The 13,283-nt window shown below is 29.3% G+C and overlaps 1 protein-coding gene across 3 annotated transcripts; it reads left to right on the plus strand.

Moving 5' to 3' along the window:
* The first annotated feature begins 26 nt into the window (after nt 1-26).
* LOC106052936 (Na(+)/citrate cotransporter-like) lies at nt 27-12,995 on the plus strand. 3 transcript variants are annotated; one of them, XM_056044085.1, is made up of 14 exons: nt 27-293; nt 1,254-1,403; nt 1,736-1,851; nt 2,171-2,328; nt 2,492-2,540; nt 4,991-5,146; nt 6,654-6,782; nt 7,944-8,036; nt 8,149-8,253; nt 8,381-8,484; nt 8,890-9,017; nt 10,936-11,097; nt 11,641-11,778; nt 12,796-12,995. In XM_056044085.1, the coding sequence occupies exons 1-14, from the start codon at nt 195-197 to the stop codon at nt 12,949-12,951; spliced, it is 1,743 nt and encodes a 580-aa protein (XP_055900060.1). In that variant the 5' UTR covers nt 27-194; the 3' UTR covers nt 12,952-12,995. The 3 variants fall into 3 exon arrangements, with proteins under 3 accessions (XP_055900060.1, XP_055900061.1, XP_055900062.1); XM_056044086.1 differs by having other exon boundaries at nt 27-200; XM_056044087.1 differs by having other exon boundaries at nt 34-293; nt 1,306-1,403.
* The last annotated feature ends 288 nt before the right edge of the window (nt 12,996-13,283 follow it).

Here is a 13,283-nt window from a genome sequence, read left to right on the forward strand (position 1 = left end):
TGTGTTCTTGCAAACTTGTAATATAACCTTACTTAATTATTTTATTAGGCTAAAATAGTGTCATGCTTAACAGTAATCTAGAGGCATGACTAATTGTTTATATTTATTCAAAACCATATTCACTAATGGCTTTGGGTAGAAGGTCAAGCTACTAAATAAATGTGCTTCTAATTCAAAACAATTATGCTAAAAGAATGAAGGTATTAAAAGATTTATTAGTAATTTGGAAAACACTAGTTCTTATTAGTGTACCATTATTAGCATCACCCATTTTGTCAATAAATGGTTCTAAGGTGAGTCATATGTATGTTACTAGTTTAGGATTAATTTGTACGTCTAGAATTTAAAAGAAAAACAATATTGAAAAATTATTTGAAGCATAAAGTTTTCTTTAAGGTTTATGCTGCTGGCAGAGTTTATCCTTTTTCCATGATTTATGGAGGTATAATGTCAGTATGCTTTGGGCAGGAGGGGATCGTTAGCCTTGTTTGGGACCTAGGAGAATGGAAACTATGAATTGAAACTTCTAATGACTTGCAGCTATACCCAAACATGGGAAAGTCTTTGGGAGTCAACCCTGAGGAAAAATCAGGAGCCAGCCACACTTAGGCAGTATGCAGCACACTGTGCTACATCCTGACCTCAAATTGTCTCCATACTTGCTTTAATTCCTTTGGATAGATCAATTTTGCGCAGAGTGAAGAACTGCTGTGTAGGTGACACCGTTCGGATCATAGCCAATGCTCAGACATTTTCTCATTTCTATGAGATGGTCCATAATTGCTTTGCGACTGAAGGCCATAAAAATGTAGTCAGCACAAGATCTTTGATTTCCAATTTCTAGATGCTAGTTATTAAGGTGAGTAGGCCTAAGAGTATTCTCACATACTGAGTAATAAGTCCATCAGGATATACATCTAGAACTTTTTTTGTGGATCACATCCTCAATTTAACATCTTTAGGAACTGATATCGTATGTTCTAATATAACAATAAAATTATTTAAAATATTTGTTAAATTGTCTAATGTTCAAATAAAAAGAAATATATACATTTATTTATATTTCCATTCTTTGGAGTAATACAATTGACACAATTTTAAACAATATATGGAATCCTGACATTTAGTACTGGTAGTCATATTGTAAGACAATGAAATTGACCACAAATAAAAAATTGGTTAAGGGTCATATAGGTGTCATATGCAAAGTGAAAAAAAATAAATTTGATTTTTATCAAGTTTTATATTTATAGGAGTTGGCTTGTTTGTATGGTGTCATAATAGTCTCTGCATTTTGGATAACAGAGGTTTTACCACTTCCTGTAACAGCCCTCCTACCTATTGTCATATTTCCTTTACTTGGAGTATTACCAGCGAAGGAAGTAGCCCTGAGTTATGTTAAGGTAAGAATTAATTGCATGCGCTGTTTTAAGAATAGAGAAAATCTTTTATAGTATGAGCATAATGAGATTGAAATTGTAAAAAACCTTGTCATCAGTTTTTCACATGCTTACTTAGTGTCCTCTTAAAAAGTACTGACAATCCTTCAAAAAGAAGATAATTGAGTATCCTATCTGATTTAACTTAAAGTAACCATGACTAGACTCCTAAATATTCTTACTATTTTTAGTCTAGTTTATATGTTATTGTCAATAGACTTTTTGTTGTTGGATTAAAAAGCCTACAAATGATAATGGAATGCTAAATTACTGCTCAATATAAATTCTATCTATAGGATGTTTCCATGTTTAGCTTCAGCTGTTTGTCATTTGCACTATGCATTGAAAAGTGGCACCTTCACAGAAGAATAGCAATCAAAACATTGTTGTGTATGGGAACAAGTCCTAAATGGTATTAGAACTTTTTTTCATCAAAACAATACTTAGAAAAAAAGATAAACATAGAATCTAAAATATTCATTACATAATTTCTACATTTATCGATTTAATGTTACCAATGTTTGGAGAATAACAATCAATATAGAACAAAATCAATTAATTTAACTTGCTTTGTAACTAAAATAAGTTAAAGTTTTAGATCTAGAGTTTTATGCACTCCTAAGCTTTACTTTGTGTAACGATCATTTGGTTAAAAAAAAAGGTTTATCGATCTCAGGTGCTAACATTTTTAAAAAGAATAACTTTTATATTTTTTATCCTTCAAACTTTAGGCTTACCCTTGGCTTTATGTTACCTACATGGTTTTTGTCATTATGGATAAATAACACATCTGCGACTGCTATGATGGTACCAGTTGTTATGGCTGTACTTGATCAGTTGCATAAATTAGAAGCATCATCAATAGAGCTAAACACTTTTGAAGAACCAGGTGAGATTATGTTTTTGATTACTTCTATTTTGAGATATTAATTTATCTAAGCTACAATATGTTCATTAAACTATTACCTTCTTATTGCCAATATATAAATTTTTTTTGAAACTTTTTTTTTTCTTTTAGTTTTTATTCTTTTCTTTAATTTTAATTGATGAAGCATCAGAAGTCATTTCTCAAAATAATGACCAGAAACAAGCGATTAAAAAGTAAGTTGAAAATGAAAATGCAAAAAAAAAAAAGTTTGTTTGATTCTATTCAAAGGGTTGATCCACAGACATATATTATACCTAGACTGGACATGGCAATATCTAACACTACACAAAAATGTTGTGAAAAACTTTTAAAAAGCTGAAACAAGGTGTTTTGTAAAGTAGTTATAAGAAGTAAAGTTTTTTTTCAACCCCAACCTATTTAACATATAATTTAATGTTTAGATCTAGATCTAGTAATTGAACATTGAAAATAAGTGCACTCTCATCTCATAATTATTATTTTGCAATTTTTAGATACATAGAAAGATCTATGTAAACAGTGTATATTCAAATGTACATAAGATGATTAAAATCAACAGACTTGAATTGTTTCAATCTAGGATTTTCAAAACATTATCTCAATGTAAACTAACAGGAAACAGCTTTATTTCATAGATTTGCGTGAATATATAGTTCTGTGATTAATAGCAGATTCTATTTAAAATCCACAAGTATTGCATTATTTCTAAACTTTGAAAACTGAAGATTATTACTTTTCTAAGACAGGAAAGATTGATTTTCCCAGATTTGGGGCAACTTCCCTTACAGCTTGAAAAAGAGTTACATACATAACAATCTATAAATATAGGTCTGTGATCTGATCATTATCGGATAAGAATTTGTTTCCATTTTCCAGTCTTGGTATAATATATACAGATCTGTAGGTTGATCTTTTGAATGAAGTATACATTTCTGCTGTGACAAAAAATAGCTTTTATATTAAGTGCAATTGTTGAGAATTATAGTTACAGAACATTGTGCGCATTGTATCATGATTTATAAATACCTTTGATTTTAAATGGAAAATTTAATATTCAACACACCTCAGCCACTTCCACTCAGATATATATTACTATTTTAAAAAGAAATAAAAGCTTCATTGAAGTATAATCTGCTAATGATCTAACTGTGATGTTTTCTGATTATCTAATTCTGGTTAATTCTTCTTTTATGAAGTGTTGATCAGACAGAATCATCACATGCCGGAGATTGTATTAATAACTTGATAATTCAATGAAGGAACATCTGTATTCTCTCCAAAACTTCTTTAATAATACTTCTTCAACTTTCACATATCAGTAACTCCTCAATTCAATAACAACTTCTTCATAAAATGAAACTTATAGATACAACAAACTTCACTTAGTATAACTTCAACTAATAAGACTTCAATTAATGTAACTTCAACTAATATCACTTCAACTAATATCACTTCAACTAATGGACCTGCAAATATTTAAACTCATAGTAACAAAGACTTATTACTCTACAAAACCGTTACTATGCGAGGACCATCACTCTACAAAAACCATTGCTATGCGAGTACCCAGACTAACTCACTTTCTCCTAATTTATACTTTTTTCAATCGTACATGCCAGAATCATGGAAACTTCTCCCTTAATTATTTTAGTAACTTTGACTTTCTAGAACATATGCTATTTTTTTTCCCTTAGCCTCTTTCTTTGATTGGATACCTAAATTTAACTTGTTTATGCTGGACAGCACTGGTTTGACCTTGAGCTTCTAGAAACTGGTTGAAATAGGTCACAGACTCGACTCATGACACTAACATTATTGTTGGCTTTATGAAATTCTTCTTCTTTTGCTAAAAAGCACATGATTTGGCAGATTTATTTCTAATTTGATTAAGTATTTTTATATTATACACTGCTATAATATCCAGTTTAATTAAAATGTATCCAAAACATCGCATATTATTTCAATTTTGGAAAATGTGTATCATTGTGCACATTCATCTTCACCTTCCCCTTAGTCTGTTGGACCATTGGGGCATCAAACAAAATTTGTCAACCATTTTTCACCATTCCTCTCAGTCTTTTGCCTTGGACAGAACCTTTTTCAATGGCAGGCCCGTCCATTCTTTTATGTTGTTTTCTCATCTCATTCACATGTCTGCCTCTTCTTCTTTTTCCTGGTACTGTTCCCTGGAGGAAGGTCTTTGCAAGCCCTGAAGACCTTGTTATATGGCCATAGAGTTTTGTGCACATTAAATATGGGTAATTAATAAAAAATATTTACAAGGTATTTATTTACTTCTTGAGGGCGCAGCTTCTGAGGTCCTGGGTTCCAATCTCGGTGAAGGTTGGGATTTTGAATTTCTGGATTTTTAGGGTGTCCCTGAGTCCACCCAACTCTAATGGGTACCTGACTTTAGTTGAGGAAAGTAAAGGCTGTTGGTCGTTGTGCTGGCTACATGACAGCCTGCTCGTTAACTGTTGGCCACAGAAACAGATGACTTTAACATCATCTGCCCATAAATCTTAAGGTATGAAAGGGAAACTTTACTCTTTTTTTTATTTACTTCTTGTTTTCACTAGTTATAAATTATGTGCATTGTCAAATATCTGTATGACAATTTAAACATTTCCTTTTGATATTTCAGATATATAGATAATGAAGCATTTCATTATCCCAACAAAGAGTATAAACAAATGTGTAAACTGCTGAACCTTTGTGTCTGCTATTCAGCTTCATTAGGAGGAATTGGATCCATTACTGGATCATCTACAAACTTAATAATGCAGGGCCAGTCTGATGCGTAAGTTTTCTTCTATTATTTTTTTACATTTAACTTTTTCTACCTCAATCTTTTTTTTAAAAGTTATTTAAATAAAAAAAACTATTGTTTAATCTCAATTTTTTTTAGGTCTGTTCAAAATAAATTAAAGCTTGGAGTTACAAGCTATTGCCTTTTAAAATTTTAAGAAAGAGTTGAAGATTTGTAATATAAGTTAAATTACTCCATTGTAAGGTTTTGTTTTCTAGTTTTAAACACTTTGAACAGCAAGCTTATTGTATTTTTAAGTCATTTATATGTAAAAAAAAAAAAAAAAAAATTTAAAAAATTCCAATATAACAATGCATAAGTAAAATTATTATTGCTGATTGAGTGAATATTAAGTTTAACCTGTGCATCATTTGTTTGTCTAATGTTAATAGATGGCATTTTAAGTCTTGTATGCATTCAAAAAATGTATTTTTTAAGTTATAAGTTATAGCTCTCACTTCAAAGTGAGTCTTGGCTTTAGAACAAATATCCAACACTATATATTTTCTTGGTTTAGCTATGTTTTTTTGTAAAACTAATATTTTATAAATTATTATTATTTCTTGGTTTGAAGAAAATATATTTTTTGATGCAGTCAAAATAAATATCCTAAAAAAGTAAGTTTCTTCATTAATTAATATGGGGGTGTGGTGGCCAAGTGGTAAAGCACTTGGCTTCCAAACTGAGGAGTCCAAGGTTTGAATCTTGGTGAAGACTGGGATTTTCAATTCTGGGATTTTAAGGGTGTTCCTGAATCCACCCAACTCTTAATGGGACTTGACATTAGTTGGAGAAAGTAAAGCCATTAGACATTGTGCTGGCAACATGACACTCTTAACTATTGATTCTACAGTAAATTTTGATCAATTTAAAAAAATACAGCAATAACAGTCAAAAGAATTTTTCTCAAATTATGATGTGAACTGAAAAATATTATTGTTAAAATTAGCATGATATAAATAATGTACAAAATTGGACAATAGTTTCTAAAATCAGATCTGTATATATTCATTATATCAACACATATCTATGTCAAAGAGACAATATTAGATTTATCTTTAAAAAACAAATTAGTGGAATTGTTTTTTCATCCATAACACCTCCAGGACACAATTGCTTTAAAGTAATTTAAAAAATGTTGTACACTTATTTTGAGCTCTTAAAAACATCAAAAAAGAAAAAAAATCTAAGTACTGATTAAAACTCAATATTAATGTTGTGTAGTATCTCAGCACATTCTAATCATGTTTAAACAAAGTGGCATTGGGTAGTCCAGCCAACCATTCCGCACCAATGATCTATTTAGAAAACTAAATTTTATTCCGTAATCCACAGCTTCAAATCTAGATTAATTTTATATGTCAACCTTTATATTTGAAATAAAAAAGGTTTCAATAACATATTTTAGTAAGATTTAGAATGCCAATATCCATTCTAGTTCCATGTTAAAGTTATTTTTATTTTGTGCAGTTTTACCATTAATTGTAATATTCTACAGAATTTTTGAGTCCTATGGCTTGCAGTCTGGTGTGAACTTTCTTAGCTGGTTTTTGTGCTGCTGTCCAGTTGCATTCTTGTGTTTAATTTTGATGTGGTTATGGCTTGTGTTTCATTTTTTGGGTTTCAGGTGAGAATAAATAAATGTGTTCCTGTTAAATAGCCAATATCAATCTATCACTTCTAAGAAATGGATTATAAATATTTATGTTGTCTGTTGTATTTATGTGTATTTTTCTGTTGTGTTGTCTTTATATGAGAAAATAGTCCTTGTAATCACAACAAATTTCCATAAGGATCAATAAAGCAGTCTTAGTCTTAGATTATAAATTTTTTTTACAATTAGCCAAAATTATGTTGTTTTTTTAAACTGAAATTGAATAGTCATTAATACTACAAGGAAAAGTGTACATTAAAAATATTATTTCAGTATGACTAGTTTGTTTATTTCAGTACTTCTAAATAAAAATCAGACATTGGGCATGGGTTGTTGTTTTTTTTTTAAATATAAATGGCTTATATTTCTGTCAGAGTGGCTCAGAACTTATTGACACTTTATACCTTTTTGCCCACTTAATTTATGTATTGTTGTTTCCCTTTATATTTTAATTTTTATATTTAATTTTTATATATTATGTTAAATTTTAAACAAATATCCCTTTGTGATAGATAAAGTAGCCAATGTGGGGCTAAATGATTAAATATCTTTACTTTTCCTAGTAAATAACAGGTATTTACTAAGGTAAACTTACAGTAGTGTCCTACAAATAAAACAATCTAAATAACCTCTGTGCTGAATATTAAATCACTGAGCCACTATATTCTAAAACTGTTTTGAAAAGCATATAAACAAAAAAAAAAAAGTAAAAATCAGAGAAAAGTTGGGAAGGCAGTAACTTATTTCTAAATGATATCCATTTTTAAAAGAAAAACATTGCTTTTTGTAGACGTAAGGTGTTGTATATCATATACTAGATTTACTAAGGTTTATATTTTTATTGGTATGAACATGAATAAATGGAGAACCTTTGCCTATAATAGCCATTTACAAGTACCTGCTTTAAAGTAAATATATTTTAGTTTTGTTTAAAATAAACAACCATTGCAGCACAAATGTCATTTGGACTTTAATACAATACCATTACATTTAGTCACTAGTGATCTAATTTCTTCATTCAATCACTAGCCAATCTAATCTCATCAGTCAATCTCTTTCACAAAGTTATCAGAATAATAGTTTTGATTTATTAGTATGTGAAGCAAGTTAACTTTTTTCCCTTCACATAAACAGAGAGCTGACAAGTTGGAAGTGTGGAGATTCTGTGAAAAATGAATCTTTAAAAGCTGTGCTAAGAACTCATCTTGAGGAAATGGGTTCTCTTAGGTAAGTTTAAAAAAATGCATAAATTGTATATATTTTCCTTAAATCTAAAACTAATATTACACAAGTTATTAAGATTATAATGCAGATAATAACTCTAATTTAACAATTCTAGCTTTGCAGAAACAGCCATCATTGGACATTTCATAATTCTTCTATCATTGTGGTTATCAATGAAATTCCCTGGTGGTGTAGGCTGGAGTCTTTGGTTTAGGCCTGAGTAAGATTGTATGTTTTATAACTAGTTGCTCTACATAAACTTCCATAAATTATTGTTGGACAATAACTGAACATACAACCAAACTTTCAATCAATTAATAGTTTGAACAATTACATTCTTGAATAAGGTTTGTCAACAACTCAACTCCTGGAATAATATTGCTGCTGTCTCTCTTTCTTTTCCCATCTGAGAAACCAAAAATCTTCTGTAGGCAGAACGCAAATAATACATGTAAGTAATCTTAAAAACATTTTTTTGGAGGGCCGGCAGAGTGGGAATAATTTTTGGTTAAAAGTGGTATACAGTAATTGGAAGAAAGCATGTGAGAAATCATGTAGTTGTGAACTCTGATTGTATAAGATTGAGACAAAATTAGCTGAATGATTGAATGTGTAATCTGCAGACTGGTGAAATTATATTATTAGTCGTGGAATAATTCTTCCCACTCTAAAGAAAATAGTCAGGTGTAAAATACTGTTTTTAAAAGTGCACTATTATTCTATATAATTAATATTATTTATATATTTATAAAATAGATCCAATATGATAAATATATTTTAAGTTAATATAAAGATATTGTACACAATCAAACTACTAAATATTATGCATAATTATTATGCATTTCCTTGATTTCAGCATTAGATGAAAATATCTTGTATAGACCAGTTCCAGCCCTTCTAGAGTGGAAAAATATTCAAGATCATTATCCTTGGGGTACTTGGTGTTTACTTTGTGGAGGATATGCAATTGCTCACATTTGTCAGGTAAATTTCTTGAGCAAGATTGTTTGTGATACACAAATTGTGTATATGTTGTGAATATGAATTGATAAATAAGTAAAAGGCCATTATTATCAAAAAAAAGAATTAAAAAGTTATGCCAAAAAAACAACAACAAAAAAACCCTGTTATCTTTGTTAATTTGTAAACAAAGAGCATGCTTATGGTAAACCAAAAGTAGCTGTTTATTTTTAAGCATGTTGAAAACAATAGTAAAGTCTATTTTTTAAGAGGGCATAATGATAAAATGAAATGCATCATGAACTGCCTTATTCACCTTTATTTAAAATTATGGGTTGTTTCTAATTTTATGCCTGTAATAATTTTAAAAACAAAATGGCACACTATATGTAGGCCTAAACTATAAGTAGTCCTAGCAGATATTTTGAAATGAATGAGGGACAACATTCATTGATTCCATTTTAAAAATCTGTTTTTGGAACAAGCACAATAGCAGCTTTTTTTATATATATTCTAAGTGTATTAGTTATTATGTTTCAAGAAATTATTTCCTATCAACCATACTGCTGTCTTCAAAATGCTGCCAATATTAAATAATTTAATAGCATTTCTTATTATTATGATCATTGCATATTTTTTAGAGTTAGGACTTTTTTTTTTAAAAGGCGGCGGTAGTAAACGTTGAACTTTTGCCATTTTACTTCAGGTTGATTTATTAATTGAATATTATTTTAATTTAAAAAAATGCACATAAAGAGGTGGTTTTAATATAATTAATCATCATAAGAATAAGAAAGAAACATTCTTATCTGATCCACCATCACAAGCAAAAATGCCATGAGTAAGAGTTCTTTCAGAATTCTCCAGACAAACCGCCTGATATTCTTATACTGTTGATTTTCTTATTATCAAAATTCGACCATGATTTCTCATTAATAATCTTTTTTTAGCAGAGTATGACTTTTTTTATTCTTTATATCTTGATGCTAAACTTGTGATTCTGAGAGCATTTAAATCTATCCTTTTTCACTTAAGTTTTTCATGAAAATAACAAGAACAATTTGGACAGCATTTTGGTTTGATGCATTCTTTTTAGAGAAGGGCAGTGGACTTTTAAGGAACAAGTGAATCTGTTGTTTTTTTCCATATTAATGCTTGCAATTGGCATGTTGGCAGGTTTGATGAGCTTTTTGGGAGCTTTTTTACATGACTAAAGAAAAAAAACAAAAAATAAACATATTAGCAAATCAGAGGCATACAAATTTTAAAAAATGTTAAATAGAGCTAAATATACATGTAAACCTAGTCATTCATATAAATTAGAGATATTAAGTGTATTAAATTGTGTTGTTATTTTTTTCTGGCTAATATTTGATTTGATGCTGTAGTGTTATTTTTTATGTGTTTATCATAGCATGTGGAACAAAATATATATATTTTTATCTTTGTAGTTTATAGATCATTGACACTTTTAAGAAATGTTTTCTCCATTTATTTTTTTCTGTCTTGATTTTTAAGTAAAACTATATTTGTTTCTCTGTATTTTATTATGTGTTTTTTTATTTATTTTAAATTTGCAAGTTAAACTTTATCAATCCCTAGAAGTTCTTTTTTCTTCATTCTGTAATTTTTCTAAGAGACAACCTACAAGTTATATTGTGCTTCTAATTATAAAATTATTTTGACTAAATTAATATTTGATTCTAATATTATGGGAAAAAAATATTTTATTTTGATTAACTTCCATATTGTATTTTGGACCAGCATCACATTTATCTGATCAGATTTGTTTACATAATGTATATTCTAAATGTAAGTTAGTAATAATATACATTTATATCTAACTACAGAATATAAACTTTATGAAAAATGGTTAAATATATCATTATTGTAATCTTATTGTTATAAACAAACCTTTTTTCTTTCTTTTTTTTTTTTTTAGGAATCTGGCTTATCATTGTGGATAGCTACTCAACTCTCTGTATTTTCCAATATGCAGCCTTGGATTATGCTATTCATATTGACATTGATTATATCTTTTATGACAGAGATTACCAGCAATGCAGCAATGATTAGTATTTTGTGTCCCATTCTTGCTGAACTAGTAAGTCTTATTATCACAACTATGCATTGGTAAATTTTTTTTATAACATTTATACTTCATCAAGATCATTATATTATAGGAGGCGCAGTAGCTGAGCGGTAAAACACTCGACTTCCGAGCCGGGGGACTCTGGTTCAAATCCTGGTGAAGACAGGGATTTTTACTTTTGGGATCTTTAGTGCGCCTCTGAGTCCACCCAGTCTAATGGGTACCTGACATTTGTTGGGAAAAGTAAAGGCGGTTGGTCGTTAGGCTGGCCACATGACACTCTCGTTAACCATGAGCTACATAAAAAGATGACCTTTACATAATCTGCCCAATAGATTGCAAGGTCTGAAAGGGGAATTTTACCTTTTTTTTTTTAAGATCATTATATCACATTAATCCTCTTTGTTTAATATAGTAACCTGGTCTTAGAAGTTAAAAATAGATAAGAAAATATTAAGAAAAAAAATTATTGTTAACTTAATACAATTGTGACTCTATTTACAAATAATTTTTTAATGCATTCATTTTAATTTTGAACAATCTCTTATGGAACAGGCATTATCGATGCAAATGAATCCACTATATCTGCTTCTTCCTGCAACTTTGGCTTGTTCTCTGGCGTTTATGCTTCCAGTTGCTACTCCACCAAATGCTATTGTATTTGCTATAGGGCATATCAAAGTCAAAGATATGGTAAGTTCATATCTTTATAGAATTTTTAAAATACTATTTTAAATATATTTTTTTAGACCTTTTCTACTGTCAGGTTTGTACATTTCAAACTAGTCAAACTTTCTTTGATAACCATAGTTTTTTAATTAAATCTTACTATAATCTAATTCTCTTCAATAGTGCTTAGTTAAAGTTTTGAAATGACTAAGCTTTCAGTAAACATGATTTTTATAGAAAAGATTTGACTCAATTCTTCTATCCATCTAACACATTGTATTAGAAAAGACATTTTATAAAACCATTGTTTAAATCAAATTTCGTTTATGAAAGATTCTTTAAACATTTGTTTTAATTCCAAATATTTAGTTAGACAATTTTGGTTTAAGTATATAGTAACTTGCTGCGTTCGGACACGATTACAGCAATTTTTACTTATTCTTTAACAATTTTGTAATGGTTCGACCTAGAATCAGATTCCCTTGTGTAGTAAAAATTATGATTTAAGTTAACTATAGTCTATTTTTTTACCTGCCTTCGGACACCATTATATATAACCTCCTGCAGACATTTTTCAACAGCTTGCTGACAATGTTATGAAATAGAGCTACAGATATAAATTTAAAAATAACTTTCTTTAAATCTTTTCTCTAACAGATAGACACCCTAATATTTTCTGGGGGGATTAGCATCACACAGCAATGTATTGAAACATATGTTGTTATTGCAAATGAAAGTCAAATATTATAGGCTCATTCGGTTTACATGAAATCAAAGTAGAAAAATTGCTTTAAGCAGTTACTACCCTTAACCGTTTGGAGGTTCAAACATTACAAATTATATGTACCTGTCAACTTTGGTGCCAAAAAAAACTAAAGCAACGTGAGCAGTACCAATACTGTAATTCTGCAGAAAGCATTGAAATAAATATTTAAAAGGAAAAAAACTGAGTTTTGTGCAAGTGATAAAAAAAATTGGAGGTGTCCACATTTTACTATAATTTTGAAATCTAATAATTTTTTTTTCCTTTTTTAATTTCAGGTGAAAGCTGGTTTAGTTCTTAATTTTCTTTGTCTTATAATGATCAACATTGCTACCAACACCTGGATGACTGCTATTTTAGATCTTAATGTAATTCCACCTGTTATGAATAGACAATTAAACCTTAGTCATGCATTTGTTAATACAACAAAATAAAATGAGTATAAGAAGAATAAATTAATCTTTGAACATACAAAAAACATCTTTTGTAATGTTTATCAAAAGCCAGTATATAAGTTTTTTATAATATTTTGTATTGAATAAAAGTTACAACTGAAGGACATACATTTGGAGATCCAAAGAAAGCTGCTTCCAAAAAACCAAGGAAAACTAAATTAAAATAGAGTCCTGGAATATTACAGATTTGTTTGTGTTACATGGCAAATTATTTAGATCTCTGCTGGGTCTGAAAAGTCACAAAAAATACCAAACTCTTCCTTAATGGCTATACACTTTGAAATTTGATTACATATTGCATCAGTGTAAGA

This window comes from Biomphalaria glabrata, chromosome 10 (genome assembly GCF_947242115.1).
Source record: "Biomphalaria glabrata chromosome 10, xgBioGlab47.1, whole genome shotgun sequence".
NCBI lineage: Eukaryota > Metazoa > Mollusca > Gastropoda > Planorbidae > Biomphalaria > Biomphalaria glabrata.